A 23,581-nucleotide genomic window follows, 5' to 3' on the forward strand; every position below is an offset into this window, starting at 1 on the left:
ACATCTGCTTTTCTGATGTAAAAGCATTAGTGTGCAAGTACCACCTCTTTAAAGTCACTTAAGAGTGAGAAGTTTACATGCAACTGAAAAAAATTTACATGCTGCTTGCCTACCAAGTACTAGGACTCTTAACCCATTTATTAAACATTTACCTCCTTTAGCTTCTTTAAATTTTTGTTCTTATATTCATTCTTAATTTATTCAGCTTAGCCAAATACTTTTGCTAACCAAAATTATTTCAACAAGCACTTCTTAGTTCATTACTTCTGAGGACACTGTAAGTTTCAGTATGTCTAACGAGTCTATTATTAAACTGAAAGTCTGTCTGAAATGTAAAGATTCAACCCTCTCTCCTCAGAAATACATCCTGTTTAACCAAAGAGAACAAAGAAAACAACTTTCAGAGTGCTGACACTGAAGTGCTGTATGGTTCATAAATGACAATCTGGGATGAGTAAAGTGACCAATTTTAAAATATATAAAAAAATGACCCAACCAATAAGATTGAAAAAAAACCAATACAAGTTGAAAAAAATAGTTACAATCTAAGAAATTTCAGCCCCAAACGAGTTTCCCAACTAACTAGGTATTAAGAAAACACAAAAACCAGATTAATATATTTCCAATCATGCCATTTAACTTGTCAGTTATTATATACATGACAAATATAATTATAGCAACAGTGTATTGCTATAATGCAACAACAAAAATCAAAGAACTGCAACACCCAAGCAACCAAGACTAACAAAAATATCAGAGTACCATCACTGGAATACACCCTCAAAGAGCATAATTTATCAACTCAACATATTTCTGGCTGCTTTTCAGCATAATCAAACTTCAACTGTCCATGCAGGAGACTGTCAATATTGCCAGGTAGAAACAAATACAATTTTTAAACCTCAGTTTGATTTCCCCTTTTACTCAAGGTACTTCTTTTCTTCATCTTATTTTATTTTTTTTAATTAATTTATTTATTTTTGGCTGCGTTGGGTCTTCGTTCCTGTGCGAGGGCTTTCTCTAGTTGCGGCAAGCAGGGGCCACTCTTCATCGCGGTGTGCGGGTCTCTCACTATCGCGGCCTCTCTTGTTGCGGAGCACAGGCTCCAGACGCGCAGGCTCAGTAGTTGTGGCTCACGGGCTTCGTTGCTCCGCGGCATGTGGGATCCTCCCAGACCAGGGCTCGAACCCGTGTCCCCTGCATTGGCAGGCAGACTCCCAACCACTGAGCCACCAGGGAAGCCCCTCTTCATCTTATTTTAGATAAAAGGTGCTTTACATTTTTCTTAATGATGAAAATATGAAGAACATAAGAATATTGTGTAATGCAACCAAATCAAAATATACATTGCTACTGTCTATTTCATCAATTCCACTTTATTAACACATGACCAAGAGTTTGACTGTACTTTCAAAATAGGTACTTACCTATTAAAGAGCAAAACGGTGAGGTGAAGGATAACATCACTACCACTGGACACTGTTGGCTTCATTGTTTGAATATATCTGAGGGCTTGTCTGTGCTCACCCTGACTCATGAAGGCTTCAATAATCTTTGAATGTTGCCATGACACAGGTTTTACAGTAGCTGGGTGAAACAGAAGATCCAAACCACTCTGCAAAAATGACATAAAAATTGGTAAATACAAATATAATGTTTTGCTTTTAGAAAGAAAAAAAAAAAGGCAATATACTAAACCTACACAAACCAAGATAAAACCAATTTAAATATATCTGAAAATATCTACTTTAATCTATGATATTGATATATTTTATTTTAAATAAAAGCCTTATCAAAAGCCTCATACTTTTGAGACCCTGTTAAGCTAGTATATAGAATCTTTCCATCACCAGTTTCATACATCAATGCCAAATTCTGCCTTCTCTAGTTCACGCAACACACCAACCATATCTCTAACATATCAATCACTATATTTGCACTATTAGTAATTGTTTATTTGTTTCCTTCCTTCTTTAGACAATAAGGAACCTGGGGTTCCAAACTATTTTATCTTTGTACTGCCTAAGATGGTGCTTGGTGAAGGTACTGATTAAATTGAATCCTTAAATTACCTCTGGAAGTAGACTGTGTCATATCTTTAATATCAAATTTAAATCCAGTTATGTATTTTCTCTAAAATTCTAATAATTTACAAAAGCTTACATTATAAGTGAACTACAGACTTACCTCATAGTCATTATGATCTATCAGCCAAAACCCTTGAATAAGTTTAACCTGGCCCCAAGAAATGGCAAAGGCAGTTGGAAATGATTCAATGGAAGTATCCGTTTTGTTTGGAAAGGAATACATAATATCAAGTAGCAAATAAATAGTCTTTAAAAAAGAGAATTAAGGACAATAAACAAAAAGAAAAACTCCTACGTATATATTTGCAATAGGTAGCAACAGAAGATATCAGAAAAAAGGCTTAAGACACTTCTTTAAGTGTTCAGAAAGCCATTATGGATGTCCAGCTACAGAAGTATAGTTTTATTCAACGTGGCTACAGCCAATCCCACAACCGACTTCATTCATTCTCAATAGTAAGTACCACCACAAAGGAGATGAACTGAAGCATACTTTCTTCATGAAGTTAGTAGCTTAGCAAATTTAAGAAAGCTATAGACGAAATTCCAGTTATCCAGCAAAACCTGGCAGCCTTTAAGCAAACACATCACTTATTTTATAAATTATTAATAAAACTACGCATTTTGACTAAGAAACTGACATTAGTATAAAAGTCTTATTTAAGAGACCACAAGGCTCAAACACAACGCCTAAGTAATTTAAGCTAACTTATAATGCATTCATATTCAGAACGTGAATTAACCTCAGAGAATGACCACTTGCTAGCAATGTTTTAGAGCAGCTGTCCTTAACTTTGGGAGTGTCTTGGACACATTTGAGAGTCTGATAAAAGCCATGAACCCTATCCCTAGGAAAATAAACTTAAAACAAAATTTTGCATAGATTCAAGGTTAACCATAGACCATCTGAACCCAACCAACAGGTCCTGGATTAAGAATCTTTCCTTTAAAACAAATCCAAATGTGAAATTGAGATTGGATGAGATGCATAAGGTTCCCACTAGTCTGACACTGAATGATTTTGGTAATACATAAATTATTTGATAAAATGTTAAAGGATACAACAGAATGCTTGCTTGCTTCAGTAACGTTGTCCAGTAGGTATATGTCAAGTAATGCCTATTAAAACAAAATTTAGTGCCTTGTATATATTCGTTCATTTATGCTCCTTGTTTTCCCGAGCCCGTGCCCGGTATGAAAAATCCCGCCCCAACTTTGGAGACTAAATGATATCATGTTATTGCAAACCTACATGTAGACTAGTAGGAGGATATTTTCCTGTGCCTCCTTCATCCCGTTTCCACAACTTCTCTACTCGATCTCCTAACCGAGAAACCATTCCATCAATCATCAAGCAATCAGGGTTCCACTTCCCTCTGCAATAAGGGCAACATTATGGATATTTAGCGTTAGTGTTAAATTATTATTATCAAAACAATAAGCACCAAACTCTTAAAAGTAATGATCTCAACTATCAAAGGCAGAAGAGATTCGAGGACAGGATCCCATCATGAGAAGTCCAGACATCAAGGAAAATTAGTCAGATAAACCCTGAAGAAGCTTCAAGTTTTGTCATCAGCAGGTCAGTCAGTGAAGGTCAGATTCCAGGGAAGAATGTGGTCTAGCCAGCAAAATGCCTGAGGCTTACTTTTTACCATCTTGAGCAAATTACCAAAGAGCATGGCAGCTCAGTATAGAGAAAATAATACTGCAGTTCAATGTCAATATTTTCAGTTTCATCACTTGGACTAGTCTTTTAACTCATTAATTCCCTGACAATATATATTACTGAGCACCTACAAGGGGATAAGCAGATATGGACCTTGTCTGTTTCCTCATCTAATATTAATAACAGCAGGAGCAGTTACTAATTACTGAACGAAATTTTCTTATGAGTAAGGCACTGTAAGAGGTACCTTGCATATAATATTTTATTTCATCTTTATATTGACTTTATAATTTCTGTGAAAAAATAGGATTAGAAAGCTTAGCCAATCTGCTCAAGGACATACACTCTGGAAATAACAGATCTAGAAATTTTCAATATGCCTAATAAATCTCCCAAGTCAATGCTCACTATCGCAGATCAGTTACTCTAAAGTACTGGATCCCCCAACTTGCCATGCACAGCCTTATACAGATTTCCAAGTGAGTCTGACACAACAAACCCAGAACCAAGGTTTGTGAATCACTGCTCTAAAGGTTCTAAGCTGCTCTACAATTCTGTCATTCCAACCTGAAGAAGAAGGCTCTTTATAATCCCAAGGTAGAGCCAAGGCTCTAAACACTACTCTTTTTTCTTCTATTACTTCTATATATTTATTTCAAAGGAACCAACTACACATGTATTTAAAGGGAAGAGGGGAGTATGTATTTAAAGAAAAGAGGGATAAAGGAAATAAAGAAAAAAGTGGTTGAAGTGCTGAAATGCAAATGGTAATGGAAAAATAATGTAAAATAACTAACGTGATATATATTTTATGCTTTAATAAACAGTTGCTTCTAGTCTTTTTCTGTGTAAGAATTCTCAGGAAAAATACATGCTTAAATTATAGAATCTCCTCCAATAAATCAATCATGTGGTAAATAGTTTTATTTAGGAAATAATAAATAGCTATACTCAAGTTCTAAAATAAAGGTGTAACCATTAGGTCAAGGCAAACATTACAACTAAAATAGTAATGCTGGTGACAAATTCATATACTTCACTGAGAAGTCCATCCATTTAATCGTTTTATAACATGATGAATTCTGTTCTGAGACAGCTTTAACTTCTTACACAAGTAACTTCTAAAATAGTTTTTGAAGGTTCTGGATGCACTATACCTTGATGAACGCTCACACTTCTGTCGACGACTGGTGTAGTAGTTCTGAATTACAGGGTAGTTGTAGCATAACCTTGACAACTGCACAGCATCATCTAGATGTTTTTTAAGAGTTAGAAGAAAAGCTAGTAATATTTCCAAAATATCCCCAAAATACTTAAAGTTACATACATTGATATTTTACTATAATTTTGTAATGTTGTTCAATTTGCAGGCTTCTTAAAGTAATAAAAGAACACTGCACACCTTTATTAATAGATGCACAAATGAGAAAACTGAGTCTCTCATAAAAGTCTTGTAACAAAAGGATCCTGGCTTAAAACCATGGAAAAGCTATTCTAGAAAATGATTTTACTCCCTTAGGCACAAATGATAATTTAAAAGCAAGCAAGTTCACTATCTGTTCAAGTAAAACTCTAAGAGAATTATGAAAGAATAAGATCAACAGTAAGTATGCACAGTGGCAGAAGCACTTCTAAGTCCGTGTATCCTGGAAATGCGAGAAGTTGGAGACTTTTGTTCTAAACAAATATAGTAAGTCAAATTCTCTAATTCTTGGTGTTCGATGAGTTACTAGATAAAGAGGGTATTTAACTGATGGCTAATAATATTGGTTATTAAACATATTAAAAGAACCCTTAAGAGAAAAAGATGGACAAATTAGATTATAAAATTCATAGTTCTATGGCTCTAAATTATAGCCGGTGATATCACTGAACCCATCTTCAGAAGCCATGTTTCAGCAAATGTTCTTTCCTTTTAACCCAATAAACATGTATGGAACACATGTGTATCAGGCATGGGATGAAGCACTGAAGGTACAAAGTAGGGAAGAATGTAAGAAAAGAAGAATACAAGAAAACATAACTGAGGTGGTATAAGAAAGGAATCCTACAACAACAGAACAACAAAATTATAAAGATTTAAGAATGTTCCAATGTTAATATTTATAGATTAGGTAAATATTTTACCTAAGCCCTCTGGTAAAAGCCCAGAATGAGAGAACCAAAGAACCACTTGTGCATATTGACAGATGAGCTGGGTAACCATATACTTATTGCTTAAATCCATAAGACCTGCAAAGAGTTAAAATCTGTTGTTAGCTTTCAATTTATCAACCACAAATGAAAAATCAAGGCACTCAATAGTTTTCAAAAAAAGTAATTAATTACTTGGTGATTTTAAGCAATACGTATGTATTTTTAAACAAACTTAGCTTGAACAAATAATCTCCAAAATGCTAAACTAACTCATTGACTAAAATAGACACTTCAGGTAAGTATGCTTCTATATTAGCTATACTTCCATTTATCTAATTTCAGTAGTCAGATTTTTATATTAAAACAAACTAGTACAGTATCATTATACAGGCTGTTCAAACCAGGCCTTTTGATGAAACTGGCTATTTTGCTTAAATGGCAAAACAGAGGAGAAAAATTACAATGACCAACTCTATGAATAAAAACTTACATATAATTTAAAAATCTGAAATTCTACCATTAGTACACTATCTTAACAATCCTTAATCCCAAAATTTCCCAACCTTATTTAATCATCGGCTCATGGCACATCTAATAACATTCTGTAGCTTTTCATTAAAAAAAAAAAAAAAAAATTTCCAGCATTTGAGAAATGATGGCCTGTTTGCCCAGTAATCCATCTAATACATAGGAAATGTATTCTTTCTCGAAGTCAAGAAGTAAAAGTCAATGAAACACTCATTTATATAAGACAAAGAGCACACCTCTCTCGGTGATCTCTTGGGCCTCAGCTGCAAAACAGCTTAAGACTATATTAAGGTTGCTAAGAAGTAAATGGCACTGCTGGAGAGACTGTACAGTTTGTGGATCGATGAAACGACACGAACCATCAAATAATGGTGCACCTTTCAAGGATAAAATGTAAGATTAGTTTTGACACAGTACATCTGAATTAACTAAAGCCACAAATGCAAAACATATCAAATTCCAATTAGCAAGAGAATTATTCTATATGAGATCTACAAAGACAAGCTTCAAATGACAAATACCCTCAAGGAATCTAGAAGGGCAGATACAAATACAAGTTTTTATTTTTTAAAAATGTAGAATGAGACTTCCCTGGTGGCGCAGTGGTTAAGAATCCGCCTGCCAATGCAGGGGACAAGGGTTCAAGCCCTGGTCCGGGAGGATCCCACATGCTGCGAAGCAACTAAGCCCGTGTGCCACAACTGAGCCTGCGCTGTAAAGCCCGCGAGCCACAACTACTGAAGCCCACAAGCCACAACTACTGAAGCCCGCACGCCTAGAGCCCGTGCTCCACAAGAGAAGCCACCACAACAAGAAGCCTGTGCACCGCAACGAAGAGTAGCCCCCACTTGCCGCAACTAGAGAAAGCCCGCGCGCAGCGACGAAGACCCAATGCAGCCAAAAAAAATAATAATAATAAAATAAAATAAAAATGTAGAATGAGGTAAGCAATAGGTGAGCACAGAGGAAAGTGATATAGATTCAACTTCAGATTCACTAGAAATCAGTTATATTCATTAAATGCTTCTCCTTCAAATAAATCTTTTATATCAGATCTTTTATGTACTATGTTGTTTTGTGATTATAATTTGATAAGAACTCTTTCTTTCACCTCCAGTCTTCAAAAGTGAGACAATGAAATTAAGACTCAGATAGAGACCTATTACAATATAATTTCATGCTTCCTACAATGAATGCACTGTAGACTCGGTTGTCCTCTCATTTCAAACTCAAGGTTGAGTTTACAAATGCACTTTTGGGAGAAGCTATTTTAGCAGCTATTGGTTACATCTTTTTAGATAAGATTTAATTACATTAATAATTATGTGTTATTTGACCAGAAAACAAATACCTTAATTCTGAATACTTCCTAAAATCATTTGCTTTACTTCCAGTACATTTAAAAAACTATTATGCTTTGTATTTTAATTATTCTTAGTTAAAAAAAAAAAAAATTAACCAGTAATAAAGCACAAAGCAGTAGTAATAATGGTTGAGCTACCAAGTTCAACCCTGAAACACCACATTATGCTCAAAGCATAATAAAAGCATACAATTTATGAATTGAGTTGAATTTTTTTTTTTGGCCATGCCACGTGGCTTGGGGGATCTTAGTTCCCTGACCAGGGATCAAACTCAGGCCCCCGCAGTAAAAGCACTGAGTCCTAACCACTGGACCACCAGGGAATCCCCAAGTTGAATTTTTTTTACATAACTTACATAATCAGCCCTGAAAACATTTTCCTCTCAAAAAAATATTTTTTTCACCCTGATTCTGAATTATCAGGTGTTCCACACTTCAAATGTACAATGATTACTGAAATATTTAAAATTACTTATTTCATGTTTACAATTTCCTTTAAGTACACCTTAAAAATACTATACAGAACCCCATGTACTCCTATCAAATTTTGTTGGTTTAAAAATCCTCTACTAAGAATAACTTTTTAAATAAGTCCAATGTGTTCATTCATCATGACATAATAATACTAATAACAAATACATATATACTTCTAAATAAACTTAAATTTTACTTTCATGTACAGGGCAATCATATATTACACCTTTAACATTATTTTTGCACTAGTTGGGCATAATGGGTTTTTAATATTCACAGAATACAAGAAAACTCAAAGCGTACAATTCACTAATAAACAAGACTAGATAATGACTAATGACATCTGTTAGTAGAAGACAGGTGATTGAGTTTTTGCCCTTCTATTTAGCTTCATAAATATTTTAAATGGAAAATGAATAAAGCTCAGAAGTTAACTAGCATATTCTCTACTCCATCATTAGCATATTTTATAAATTAAATGCCTAAGATCAAAAGATAATTAAGCTATAATTCTGAAACTTGCTATTGTGGACATACCTAACATGCTGCCAATTTAAATGATCTGTTGAATTTAAGGAGAGTCCATCTCAAATTATCCATGATGATTGCAAAGGATTACATGAATAAGTAATATGAAATTGACATTTTTCAATGTGGGATATTTTTATTGTTTTATTAAAGCTAATACATGCTCATTTAAAAAATAAATAAATAAATAAACAAACAAAAAATAAACGATCTGTTGAAAAATCTTGTCACGCTAATGTAAAAAGAAATAGTTTCCTTCTGGGACTTCTTTAAAGAGTTTGCAACTTCAAAATGATTAAAAATTATTATTGTTATATACTCAAAACATAAACCAAGATTAGTTTTTTAATATACTACTTACATAGTCTGTCAAATTCCTCTTTTGTGAGAACCGCTTTATTCCATGTCCATTCAAGAACAAAGCGCAAATTAGCAGCAGAATTTGGTTGTTCTTATTTGTAAATATGAAAGGGAAAAATAGAGAATGATTATTAATTACAAAAAAAAAAAAATTAGAAACTTTTCAGTGGAGAAACCTGACAGAAACCACCCTAACCAAGTGAGCGACCTTAACATCAACATTAATGGAGACAAACTGGTAACATGTACCTTCAGGGTATCACTTCAGGGAGCACATCAATTTATGTAACGCTATGGTAAAACTGTAAAATGTGAATCTAATCATGAGGAAAGATCAACAAACACAAACTGATAGGCAGGCTACAAAATAATACTGCCCATATTCTTTAAAAATGTAAATTTCTTCAAAGACAATCGCTTAAGAATTATACAAGATTAAGAGAGAGTTAAAAAGACCTGAAAACTAAATACAAAATACATTCTGGATTGGATTCTGAATTCCCCCTCCCTAAAAATGTTACGAAGGACATTAGGGCAATTAGTGAGATTCCAATAAGGTCTACAGATTATAGACAACAGCATGCACCAATATTAGCTTTCTTGATTTTTATAACTAAAAAGTGTTTTTTTAAGTGAATATCCTTGTTCTTAAAGGAATATATTGAAGTATTTCAGTAAAGAAGCATGATGCCTTCAACTTATTCTCAAACGGTCAGAACAAAAACAATGTGTGTGTGTGAAGTGTGTGTTTATAAAGAGAGTAATACGCACAACTTGAATGAATCCCCAGAAAATTTTTCTGAGTGATAAAGAGCCAATCCTAAAAGGTTACATACTGTAGGATTCCATTTATGAACATTTTTGAAATGACAGAATTATAGAAATAGACAAAATGAATGGGTGCCAGGCATTAGGAATGGGGTGGCGGCCGGGGGTAGTAGGCATGGCTATGAAAGGGCAACAAGAGAGGTCCTGGGTGTGATATAATATTAGAGACTTGCCAGATCTTATCATTCATGGAGGTAAGGGTACACTGTAAATGTCTTACAACTGCACGTGAACCTACAATTATCTCAAAGTAAAGTTTAACTTAACCCCCCGCAAAACAGTGAATTGATAGTTTTAAAAATACGAAAGTAGTTTTTTTAATTGTTAAAAATCATAATCTTACCTTCTGTTATCCACCTTTTGATACATCCAGTCAAAAGTCCCAGAGAACTTGTCTGGATTGCTGCTGACAATATAGCTTCTAACTGTTCTTCCTAAACCATGTGTTAAAAAAAAAAAAAAAAGGAAAGAAAGAAAAGAAAGGATATGTGATCAGAGACAGAGGTGGCAAGTTCTAGTTCAGAACACAAATTTTAAAAGGATTAAAAATCATTATGATTCACTAGGATGGCTATATACAAGGTAACAAGCATTGGTGATGGTGCAGAAAATCCTCATACACTGCTGGTGGGAATGTAAAATGGGACAGCCACTTTGGAAGATGGTCTGGTAGTTCCTCAAAATCTTAAACATAGAGTTACCAAATGACCTAGCAATTCCACACCTAGGTACACACGCAAGAGAAATGAAAACACATGTCCACACAAAAAGTGTATATGAAGCAGCATTATTCATAACAGCCAAAAATGAGAATAACTAAAATGCCCTTCAACTGAAGAATGGATAAATAAAATGCAGTATATCGTACAGTGGAATATTACACAGCCAGAAAATGGGATGAAGTACTGATACATGCTCCAATATGGATGAACCTTGAAAAACACTGTGCTAAGTCAAAGAAAACAGTCACAAAAGGCCATATATTATTTGATTCCATTTGTATGAAACGTCTAGTACAGGTAATCTATAGACAGAGAGTAGATTAGTAGTTACCAAAGGCTAGGAGAGAGAGACAGGAGGAAAAGGAATTGACTGCTAATGGGTATGGGGTTTGGGGGAAGGTGATAAAAATGCTCTAAAATTTAATGTTGTGATAGTTGTACAACTCCATAAATATACTAAAAACCACTGAACTGAATGGTATATGAATTAAATCTCAACAACACTGTTTTTTAAAAAAGCATTATATATCTCGTTTAAGAATCTATGAATTTCATTCACTACAGCAGCAAAGACTTTTTTAAAAAGGGATCATATGAACAAATAGATAAGTTAAACAGGAAGAGGGAGCTACAATATGATAAAGATTCCCCAAAACTAAAAACAGCATGATTCTAAATGGAGATTCATCAGAACAATTTACATTAAAATCAGGGACAAAACAAGGATGTCTGCTAGTACAATTATTTTTCTATAGTTGGTAGAGGTTCTACCAAATGCCATGAGAAAATAAAGTAATAAACAGAAACGGGGTGGGGGGGGGGGGCGCGCGGAAAGCCTATATTTGCTGATGACTGCATACCTTGAAAATCTAAGAGGTTCTAATTTAGTTAAGTAGATACCAAATGAATATACAAAAATCAACTCCATCTAGAAATGAATATAGGGAAAATGGTCTACTCATAAAAATACTACAAAACACTTAGGGATAAAAATAGAAAGAAACCCACTAGAAAATAATCATAAACTCTTACTGACAGATGTAAAACAAACCCTAAATAATTGGGAAGATATACCATTTATACCTAGATGATTATCAAAATGCCAATTCTCCCCCAAATTAACATGAATATAATAAAATTCCCAAAAGAATTCCAACAGGAGCACTGGATAAAACCATCTTATAATTAATAAAAAAGAATTGCCTATGAACTTCCAAAAATTATAGATTAAAAAGAGACTGCATTACCAAATATCAAAGCAATATATTAAAATGGTATAGAAATAGATAACTAGATTTACGAAACAAGATAAAAACCCAGAAATAGAACCCAGTAGATATGGACATATAATATCAGATAAAGGTGGTATTTCAGTAGCATGATAAAAGGATATTATGGGTCCTGTTTCACAAATGATATAGCACAGCTGGACTAATCATCTGGCAAAAAGAAAAATGTACCTTTACCTTATATGACACACAAAAATGAATTATAGCCTTAAATGTTAAAGAAACATTTAGGTGTTAGGAAAATTTTTTTAAGCCAGAGCTATAAAATGCATTTGACTATAAAAATATTATTTTGAATGTGGTAAGAGATACCATAAAACAGTGAAGAGCAAATGATGGGGGAAATATCTGTAAGATTTACGACAGGATAAATACCTACATATTTTAATAAAGAATTTCTATAAAGACAACCCAGTAAGAGAAAAGGTAAAACCTACAAATATGTAATCAATAGAAGAACAAATCCTGACAATATATGAAATTGCATATACGATATCATCCTTTTCATGTATATGGAGGGATAAAGAGATACAGGAAAGTATACATATCAAAAAGTCCATATACCATACATACAACTAACAAATAATTAGCAAGTGGACACTGATGAAACTATGGCCCAAGTCTAGATTGAGAATACTTCCCAGAAGCCCTGTCTCCTCCTACCTGATCAAAAGCAAATCCCACTTACTCCTCCCATCCCCCATGGTAACCACTCTCCAGCCTTTTGTAGCAATCACTTTTTTTTTTTTTTTTTTTTTTGACCACGCTGGGTCTTTTTGCTGCACGCGGGCATTCTCTAGTTGCGGCGAGCGGGGGCTACTCTTCATTGCGGTGCGCGGGCTTCTCATCACGGTGGCTTCTCTAGTTGCAGAGCATGGGCTCTAGGCGGGTGGGCTTCAGCAGCTGTGGCACTCGGGCTCTAGAGCGCAGCCTCAGTAGTTGTGGCACACAGGCTTATTAGTCGCTCGGCGGCATGTGGGATCTTCCCGGACCAGGGCTCAAACCCGTGTCCCCTGCATTGGCAGGCGGATTCTTAACCACTGCGCCACCAGGGAAGCCCTAGGAATCACTCTCTTGCTTTTCTTTTTGTTTTACCTCTGTGTACGCATCACTAACCAATTCAGCTCAATTTGGTCTATTCTAGGAATAAAGTTTTAAAGAAGATACATGAAAAAAGTCAACAAAATGTCAATATTTGCATACTTCCATATACTTTAGTCAATTTTCTGAATTCAAATTATTCATGTATTATCTACATAAATGGAAAAAACAACAAGGGTTGGATTAACAGATTCAAAATGATCACAGAAAACATTAAATGCTGTTTCATTAACATGGTTGAATTATAAGTATTTTTCTAGTTTCACTTTTCTTTTTAAAACTTAGATATCATTGCTTTAACTAAACTTGATAATGTATAATGGCAGTGGGGGTGGGGAGGAATCAGTATTAATTCCCTAAAGTAAAAAACTTAAATAGAGCACTTAAAGTGTCCAACTCCTTAAGGATGATGAACAGTTCCCACACAATACTAATTTGGAGCCTTTGGCAGGGAAGGATAGTCAGTTTCATTTCCTGACCAAAGGGCCCTATGAGCAGGGCCACCAGGGCAAAATTTACCTGAGGTCTTTTAATAAATCTAATTCAGAGCTGCATAAAGCCATTTTGAATCTTGTGTTTTCAATTTTGTTGTTTTCTTGGAGGGGAGGGGAATGGAAGCCCACTAGCTTAAATGCAAATGCCCAGCCCATAGATTATCCAGGGACCATTAGACAGAAGAGATTTCTTCTGCACAATATATTAACAATTCTTCTAGAACATGCACCAAATAGATGGGCTAAAAAGATCATACTATTCGCAATGAACAAAAGAAGATTATGAACAAAACTATTTCAAAACCTCGAGCATCTAGAAAAGAAAGTGGACCTGTTGTAGAAACTGTTCAGGTTCCATTACTAAAGTGAACAAAATTTGTTGGACCAGGTGGATATCAACTAAAAATAACTTCAGGCTGAAACAGGAGTAACTATTAGTCAGGTGGATGAAGAAACATTTTCTGTCTTTGTACCAACACCCAGTGCTACGCATGAAGCAAGAGACTTCATTACCAAAATCTGCGAAGATGATCAAGAGCAGCAGTTAGAAACTGGAGCAGTGTACACCGCCACAATAACTGAAATCAGAGACACTGGAGTAATGGTTAAACTATTTCCAAATATGACTACAGTACTACTTCATAACACACAACATGATCAACGGAAGATTAAACATCCCACTGCTTTAGGATTAGAATTTGGCCAAGAAATTCAGATGAAATGTTTTGGATGTGATCCGGCTGATGGAAGAATGAGGCTTTCTTGTAAAGTGCTCCAGTCTCCAAATAGGCTTCTCTTAAAAAAAAAATTCTTGTTACTTGTGGCTAAAAATGGAACATCACACCACAGCCTTTATCTCCTACCCCGACATCATCACTGGGTCTCACTAAAATGATGGTAAAGAGTCAAAAAAGGTATAAATCAACAAGGACAAAGAAAAGAGAAGGGAAGGCATCATGGGATAAGACAGCTCAACAAAATTTTTGAAAAGCAGTACTAAGCAGAGGAAAGGTGACTGACTTAGTAGTGTGAAGGAAACCACGTCCTAGAGTCCCCACAGAGGGGAACTATAGATGAGAATAGAGCCAGTTTGGCTCTCAGAATCCTATCAGGTTAAGTTCTTGGAGAATCCAGGTACAGAGGAAAGTGGGTGAAAGAGTGATCAAACATGGGACTGAAAACAGGCAACGGGTTCAAACTTAGTATGTAGAACAGACAGTCCCCACCCTTCTGTTACCCTGCAGCAAAGAACTGTGGAGCCAGCCTGATAGATCCCTGGAGACACAGAATAGCCCCAGAAAAAAAATCTGCGTTTCTCAACTAAAATGGTGCACATCCAATCTATCATCCTAAAGTAAAAGAAACCTCTGGATGAACTCTATCCACACAAAACACACAAAAGACAGTTTATAATCTGTTACTGACTCACTTAACATATGAAAAGGTAACTAAGAACCACCAAACATTTAAGGATAGCCACCAGATCAGAAAGACTACAATAATAAAAATAACTCCAGAGAAAATAGAGATAATACATGGAACTAAATAAAACCTGAAACATACATAGCTAGGAGAAGATATTTCATCCATAAAATAGAACAGAATACTATGAAAAAAGGATGATCAAAGAGTAAGAGCTCACAGAAATTTTAAATTGGGGCTAAATTTTTAAAATCTAAAAGATAGAAAGGAAGATGAAGAAATCTCCCAGAAAATAAAATCAGAGGCAAATGAGACAAACAGTTGGAAAGCAAAGATAAGCTAACCTAAGATCAACTCAGACAGTCAACATTTGTCTAATGGGGTTCTACAAAGAGCAAAAACAAACTGAAAAGAAAAAATTAAGGTTGTGTGAATGACAGGCTAGGCAAGGGTTTCTGATTTTTTGTTAAGGCCATCTGGAAACTCCAGGAAAAAACAAAAGTTATATAAGAAGAAAATGTTTATGTAGATATCCACAGTCAGTTCCTCATCCACGATTCAACCAACTGCAGACAGAAAACACTCAGGGGAAAAAAAATTCCAGAAAGTTCCAAAAAACAAAACTTGAATTTCTCATGTGCCAGCAACTGTTTATATAGCATGTACACTGTAGTAAGTACTTTAATCTAGAGATGATTTAAAGTACTTGGGTGGGTGTGCATAGGTTACATGCATATACTATGCCATTTTACATAAGGTACTAGAGCATCCTTGAAATCTGGTATCTGTGGGGGTCCAGGAACCAATCCCTCATGGATACAGAGGGATGACTGTACATGACCGCACAGTGAATATTTGCTCAGTACAGTAATATAAAAGGAGAGGGGGGAGAGAAAGGAAAAAAAAATCTCCTGATGATAATAGTATTGAATATTTCTCTTATTTCTATGAAATTAGGTATTAAATTCCAACTGCAGGTGTTAAATCGCCAGCAGCAATATTTACATTTCATCTGATATTTAAAAGGCTCTTTCCCTAACAATTCATTATGTTACATACCTGCAATTATTTAAATAACTTAATTCAAACACTACTTGAGGGGAAAGTTAATAAAACATTTTCTCCTTCCCCACAGGAAAATGACCTGGGATTGGTTTACTTTCTTTAAGCACATTTTACTAGCAAACACCAAGTTAAAATAAATGTGAATTATAAGTTGTCACCAGGCAACACTGTTTAAGAATGTCATCTGACTGGTAAAATGTATTGGGACTATAAAAACTGTGAGTGGATTTTACAATATTTTAATTTATATGTCCATTAGGAAATTAAGATTTTGGCTTCCATGACTAAGTCTGACCCCCATAACTGTCTTGTGTTTTGCAGGAACTTGGAATCTTCACTAAGAGGCTTTCACAAGACACTTGTTTCTATAGAGCAGTGGTTCTCAAACCACCACAAAATCACCTCAAGGCTTATCAAAATACGGACTGCTGGGCTCTACTCTTGGAGTTTCTGATTCAGTAGCTCTAGGGCAGGAACGAAGAACTTGCATTTCTAACAAGTTCCCAGGGAAGCTGATAGTGGGAACCCTAATTTGTGGCTATAGACTGTGAGATTCACCTAAGTCAAGATGGTTTCCACTCATGTGGTCTTATTCTCTTGCACTTATGCTGTTCTCTCTGGGGGCTAGAAAACGGCCCCTTGACTGTTATAATGACTTCTACTCATGACATGCCTGATGCAGCCATGATGTGTTTCCTAGCCTATAGACCTGGTGGCAAGTTAGGCCTATTGGGTCCTGCAGGTATGAATTTCAAGCCAAACCCAAGAACCACAGCTACTGACTTGCAGAGTTGGCATTATACTACTTAATCTACCTTTTTAGAAATTATCTAATAGATTTTTGTTATAATAGAAAGCTAATAACATGTGATCCAAAAGAAACAACAGAGTTAAAAATCTCTCACCTGACTTAAACTGGAAGGTTGAATATCAATAAGTCTTGGTGAGAGAAGGCCAGCCACAAGACATCGATTGTAACTATCAGGAATGACTTCATTGAGAGATGGTCCTGATTTCTTTAAAAAAGTCAAAGTCTATAATAGATTGATTAATATCAGTCACTATTCAATTCAAATAATCACATTTAAGAACAACTAATAAACTCATCACCCAACTTTACACTTAACCTTTTGAATAAAACTAGAAGGCACTGAATGAAAATTGTGGAAGACTACATTTCTGTACTTCTTGCAGGGAAAAGTGCTAATAGGTTCTTGAGGTAACCAATGCTTGCTAGTTTCAAATAATACTACTGATAAGGATATTTTAAGTTGTTTATATGTAAGGTAACCCTGTTACCTTCTATAAAGCTGACAGACTTGGTAACAGATCTTAACAAACTTAATACACAAAGGAAAAATCTTGCAGTTTATTCCTCTTGGCCTAATGTGAAAGAGATCTGATATGAAGTATAAATATGGCATTCATCCACATCTAGCTGATTATCATTTAAAGGGTCTGCTACTTTGTGTTTTCCTGGAAAAGTATTTTCAACATACAGTCATAACCCACTCTGGGCCAGTCACTGTGCCACTGTGCTAGGTACCTTCTTTGCATTACTTTATTTACCCATAAGCTTTCTGAGAAGGAAGAGAATTAAGAGGATGGATAAAAAGGGATGCAGTAAAGCACTGATTTACTTTTGCTTGAGGTTCAGGAGCTAACATCCATTTAAAGCTGCTAAAAACATCCCAATACCTTAGAGCCTAGAAGGCTGCCATCAGTAACTGATGCTACTAGCTGCTAATCTCACAAACCTAGCAGAAGCTACCTTTTAAGACGAAACAAAAGTTTATATAAATAACACTAAGTAAAGTTTAAATCCATGATCTGACTTCAGTTCAAGAAGAAACTCTCTGTCCAAATTGTTATTTGTTACCTACCTCCTTCTGAAAACCACTACAAGTTATATGAACAACTCCTGAGTTTAACAAACAAGTGGCATCTAAAAAAAAAAAAAAAAGATTAAAAAAAAATCCACTTACATATTATATTTGGGATGGTATTAATACAATAAAATTTATCCTAATTACAGATTCCTAGGCAAGGTATGGAATTACTATATACAATAAATTTTTAAGTAATTTGTCCACGTATTTCTATCCTAACAAGATACCAAACCTTATCACAAGTGCACTTAATATGAAAGTTAGTATCTTTTCTAGCAAATTCAAAATACTGATAATTTCTCTATAAAACATATAAACACTAAACTTCTTGTGTGCATATATCAAGTTAACTTCCTAACTTATCCATATATTAACTAATAACAATGAGAAATGAACAATACACTATACATACACATACACACAGCACAAATACAAACACATACTCCTGCATGTTATTTTTCTCAAAAGGTAATGTTAAAGAAATACATACCAAAGTTGTAAGTACTTGGGTTAAAAAACTGCTCAGGAGGTGGATATGAAGGAGGAACTCCTCGACTTAAACTTCTCTCATGTACTAATATATCCAAGATGTAATGTGAAGAAGTCCTACTTACAACAGAATCCAGTGACCACAATGCAAAATAAGAGCAATTATGTAGATATTCTCCTGATCTAAAAGAAAATTTTACACAATTATTAAGTCAATGAACTGCTACACATAAAAATTCCTATATATGTATATATAAATAAATACATACATATATACATAGAGAGAGAGAGAAAAATCGTACCTTAACGAATCTGGCATTTGTGCATGATACCAACGATTTATGTCGAAAAGCCCCAAATATATAGAAGGCTTTCCCTGTCCATATATATTCACCTGCCAGGTAAAGACTGAAACACTGGTGTCAGGAGACAGAGCTAAAAGAAAAGAAGATAATTTTAAAAAATAGAATAAATAATCTCAAAATAAATCCCCCAAATAAAATTAGAGCAAGACTTTCTCATAAATTAAGAGGCTTAATTCATATTTGATTTGATTTCTCAAGACACATTTCTATCATTTATTCTGTAAGAAGAGATTCATTCACTTGTATGTTGACTGTTTTTCTATGTCAGGAAGACCTTATTAAAAAGTACTCATTGGCAACTTTGAGGTATTGTAGGTAGAAAAGTAGAAAACAATTTGAATGAAAATTCTCCCATGAATATGTCACTGCTACCAGAGAATATCAATACTTAAAATGGATGCCTTTAGGCTTTAGGGCTTAATTCTTTAGAAGAATTCTAGTTGAGAAGGATTGATCCAGCTATATGGTAACGGGTGGGGTGGGGGGAGATAGGTACCTGGATGGTGGCTGGCCTAGAAGGATAGGAACAAAGTTAAGAGATCAATAGAAGGAAAGAGGAAAGTAAAAATCTGAGGCACAACTAATAGGCAATACAAAAAAGAAGATGTGAGTGGGGACTAAGAGACAGGGTTTGATAAGTTCTGTTTTGACGTGTTTAGTTGGATGTGAAGAATGGATCACAAATACAGATGCAGGGACTAGGACAGAGGCAATCTCTGGAATGAATGAGCTAACCATGAGAATGAATCCCAATAAGAACAAACAAAATCAGGGCCCCACTGAGCATTCCCAGAACTGAATAAACCTATCCCATTATCACATTCAATCCTCACAACCGACCCTTTGCAGAAGGTATAAATGTATTATTCCCCTCACAGGTAAGGAAACAAGAGGCTCAGTCACAAATGTTAAATAATTTATGAAAGGTTACAACTAGTGACAGAGCTGGGACTTGAATCCATGTTGGTTGGATTCTAAGATCTATGCAATTTTCACTATGCCAGGATGTTTACCAGGAAGAAGGAATAACACTAAAGGAGACAAAAAATTCAAGGCAACCAAAGCATGTTTGCCGTATACGTCTCAAAAAATACAGAGGTAAACATTATTCAGAGACTATTCAGATTATTCATACTAGTTACAACTAGAGACCTTTTTTTGTATGTCTGTCTGTTTTGAGAGCTGGATCAAAATACAAGGGTTCTTCATTTTCTTAATCTATTCAATTCTTGAGTTCTACACATGGCAATCTGGAGAGCAGGACATACCTCATATCTCATACAGATCTGAATAAATTCCACAATTAGTATTCCAATGAACTATAGAAAACAATACCTGTCATATATCTTAAATCAAGATAAATCTTAAATCAAGTATTCACATGATATATAATAAGAGTACTTTTAACCAACCTTCATTCATGCCTTCCTCCCTGTCACCATGAGATCGAAATTTCTCTACAGTTTGACATCCCAAAAGTTTGGTATTACCAGTCTGGCCCCTCAAAGGAAACATGCCACCTGTGAGGTCCAGTGTATATCTTTCTTCACAGTACTCTAACCCCTGAAATAGAAAACGTACAGCAATCTATATCCTAATAGGATTCTAGGAAAAAGTCATTCTAAAATTAAATGTTCTCTAAAAGAGTTTTCTTACAATACAAAGAAAAAAAAGTTAAAAGACTGAAGAGAACAAATTATTGAAAAGGGTTCTAAAATTTTATATAGCATAAAACACAAATAAAAAGACTAAATTTAGTCTCTCAAAAATAATTACCAAGAAATCTTCTAAAGCTGTTACCGAACACGGGAACCTTCATGCACTACTGGTTGGGGTGTAAACTGGACCTAAGCATTAAAATTATATATACGTATACTCTAGACCAGCAAACCTACTTCTGTGTTTTCACTGAAGTTCTTGCTCTAAAACAGTAGTTCTTAAAATTTTTGTTCACTGATCCCTGTAACAATCTGACAAAAGCTATGAATTTTTCCCCAGAAAAATGCATACAGTTGTCCCTTGCTGTCCATGGGGGATTGGTTCCAGGACCCTCTTAGGATACCAAAATCTGTGGATGCTCAAGTCCCTCATATAAAATGGAGTAATATTTGCATATAACCTACGCACATCCTCCCATATACTTTAAATCATTTCTAGATTACTTATAATACCTAATACAATGTGAATGCTACGTAAATAGTTGCTGTGGCACGGAAAAGTCAAGTTTTGCTTTTTGGAACCCTGTGGAATTCCCCCCCCCCCCCGCCCCGCCCCGCCCCGCCCTGCATATTTTTGATCCAAGATTGGTTGAATCCACAGATGTGGAACTGGAGGATTGGGGGGCGGGGGGAGGGACGACGAGGACACTGTGATCATAAAGATGCCACACATAATTCAGGGGCTTCACAAATTCCCTAAAACCCAACCACATACCCTCAAATACTAGGTTAAGAAAGCCTGTTCTAGAGAAGTTAATGTGATGGCTAACCAAATACGGCTACTAGCAGCACCCCACTATTTCCTCAAGAATTCAGCCAGAAAAATAGTCATCTAAAACGCTAGATGCATTTATCCTCTTTTACAATTGCAAGTGACAAGACTATAAAGTCACCCCATGGCTTACTGCTTGTTATCTTAGAGCAAGAAAGTGGGGTTATTTTTCCTGGCTACCAATTAGGCCACAAGTTTGAGCCTTGTCTAATCCCCTCATTTTAGAGGAAAATGACACCAGAAGATTTTAAGATTGCTACCTTGGTAAAACACCAGTCTCCTGATCCCTAATCTAATACTTTTTCCATTACATTACGAATACAGTATTAACTTGAATAGAAGAATAACATTTCAATATCTCAGTATCTTAAAACAAAGACTTAAAACAGGCAAACAATGAACAAAATGGTACTCTGAACCCATACTACCATTACCATTTACCTCATATAAAATTTGTCCTGATGCCAAACACTTTCTGTCACCAAAGGCCAGCTGAAGCAGATGCAAACTCAAAACATCCCCTTCACTGAAAGAAACAGAAATTAGCTAAGGAGAAATAATATCGTATTAATGCATTAAGTACCTTTTATTGTCCAAATAAATTTAATCTGCATACAATATTGAGTGCATGTGACAAAACTGAGGTCACTGTAAAGAATTTAGTTTTACTTGGTTGTTTTCACAAAATGTAGTCCTTTGAAATAATAACTGATTTAATTCTTTATTGATTCTAATTAACTAAAGCTTATGTTGCTTGCATATTTTAGGTGACATCTTATGTGGCTGAGACTATAACTATTTACCCAATATTCCTTCTCCCTTTCTTCAATAGGTGTGCTTTACTTAGGCAATATTGGAAGAAAAAATAAATGGGATACAAAAATTGTTCAGATAAACGTCCCTTCTCATTCACCACATGGAGCCTTCACAAGGCACATTACTCAAGCTGCTGCCAGCCCACATTACACTCAGATGGATGGAAATACGGATTTCACTTAATGAGGAATATCCCAATAGCTGTCTCTATATTTTTATTTCTATTTTCCTCCAGGATTGAAAAAGTGACAAATCAACTCTTCCTTCACTGACTTACTCACTAAAGCGTAAGACAAAACCTCAAAGTGAGGACATCTAACACCAAAACCCAAGTTGACCACAATTCATGTACGGACTTGGGAAGAGAAAGTATTAGGAGCAGTTATCAAGATCATGTCATTTATACCACAGACTTAATTGTTTCATTGATCATCAAAGAAAGTACTAAACACCAATGAAAAATAAGAGAAAATCAATACTTACACTGTCCTAGCATTGGAAATGAACAAGCTTAACCAGTTTGAAATTAAATTGAAAGGAAAGATTTCTCACAAGCTATAGCTGGAATAAAATTAAAGCTTATGAAAAACAGAAAAATTAACTGAATTAACCCTAGGAATATACTGCAAAAGGCAAGTAGAGGGACTAGAGAACACAGTACAGATACATAAAAATGAGAGAGGCATACACAACAAAGAGAAAAAAGGAATGAGATTATAAAAGAGAAAAAATGTTCTTATGAGAGAACATAGAAGGCCATAAAAATTGCCTAAGGAATAAGAGGTTGCCTACTCATGTGTATTGGCTTACTCTCTGAAATAACACCTAAACAGGTCAAGCAAGCACCATTTCTTCTTACTGATATCTCAGAATTACTCAAACATGCAGAAACAATCATTTACCTTTTAAAGTCATTTCAACTACCACTTTCTAATTCACTGAATTTATGTCGCTTTCACTAAAAAGAGACAACACAGTACAAAGCTTTGCAAAAGAAATTAACTGCTACTCCATTCCTGACACATATTTAAAACCATATGTATCACACTTACCTATCTTGTGTAGACTGAACAGCCCACAAGTAACAGCAATTACGAGGATCATTCTCAGGTTCTTGAAAAGTGACAGCATATACAGGAACTCTTCCACCTTCCAACTGTGTGTAGTATCTATAATAGGCACAAAAATCAGTACACTTCATACTTTTAAGTTATAATTTCGTGAAAAGGAAGAAGATGCCTCATGTAAGAATTTGGGTTAGAGCAGCTGCTGTTCATACAATCGTCTTATCTTCAAAAATACACAGGGTACAAGACATCAAGACAATGAGCATGGCACCCCATCTCCCAGGTAGAACTGGGAAGGGTTAAAATTACTAAAGCACATGCATATACACATGCGTGAACTAGTCCTTCCAGGCGTGTAAACGTATGCCATGATGTACTGTTCCCCAATAACAGGTACTC

At 35.2% G+C, this 23,581-nt stretch overlaps 1 protein-coding gene and 1 pseudogene across 2 annotated transcripts in view; one reads left to right on the forward strand and one right to left on the reverse strand.

Annotated features, from left to right (window-relative positions):
• AHCTF1 (AT-hook containing transcription factor 1) overlaps window positions 1–23,581 on the reverse strand; it is an 81,032-nt gene that overhangs the window by 32,164 nt on the left and 25,287 nt on the right. For both annotated transcript variants that reach the window (XM_068541718.1, XM_068541717.1), the window contains exons 6-21: window positions 23,168–23,284; window positions 21,741–21,825; window positions 20,222–20,372; window positions 18,747–18,879; window positions 18,446–18,627; window positions 17,950–18,011; window positions 16,972–17,100; window positions 10,317–10,407; window positions 9,147–9,236; window positions 6,657–6,797; window positions 5,884–5,988; window positions 4,914–5,007; window positions 3,340–3,463; window positions 3,150–3,206; window positions 2,188–2,334; window positions 1,428–1,615 (exon numbers count right to left, since the gene is read on the reverse strand). In XM_068541718.1, the coding sequence (XP_068397819.1) occupies window positions 1,428–1,615; window positions 2,188–2,334; window positions 3,150–3,206; window positions 3,340–3,463; window positions 4,914–5,007; window positions 5,884–5,988; window positions 6,657–6,797; window positions 9,147–9,236; window positions 10,317–10,407; window positions 16,972–17,100; window positions 17,950–18,011; window positions 18,446–18,627; window positions 18,747–18,879; window positions 20,222–20,372; window positions 21,741–21,825; window positions 23,168–23,284 (1,896 nt within the window). The remainder of the gene's footprint in view (window positions 1–1,427; window positions 1,616–2,187; window positions 2,335–3,149; window positions 3,207–3,339; window positions 3,464–4,913; window positions 5,008–5,883; window positions 5,989–6,656; window positions 6,798–9,146; window positions 9,237–10,316; window positions 10,408–16,971; window positions 17,101–17,949; window positions 18,012–18,445; window positions 18,628–18,746; window positions 18,880–20,221; window positions 20,373–21,740; window positions 21,826–23,167; window positions 23,285–23,581) is intronic.
• On the forward strand, window positions 13,862–14,474 carry LOC137761768 (polyribonucleotide nucleotidyltransferase 1, mitochondrial pseudogene; annotated as a pseudogene).

The sequence above is a fragment of the Eschrichtius robustus genome, chromosome 3 (genome assembly GCF_028021215.1).
Source record: "Eschrichtius robustus isolate mEscRob2 chromosome 3, mEscRob2.pri, whole genome shotgun sequence".
NCBI lineage: Eukaryota > Metazoa > Chordata > Mammalia > Artiodactyla > Eschrichtiidae > Eschrichtius > Eschrichtius robustus.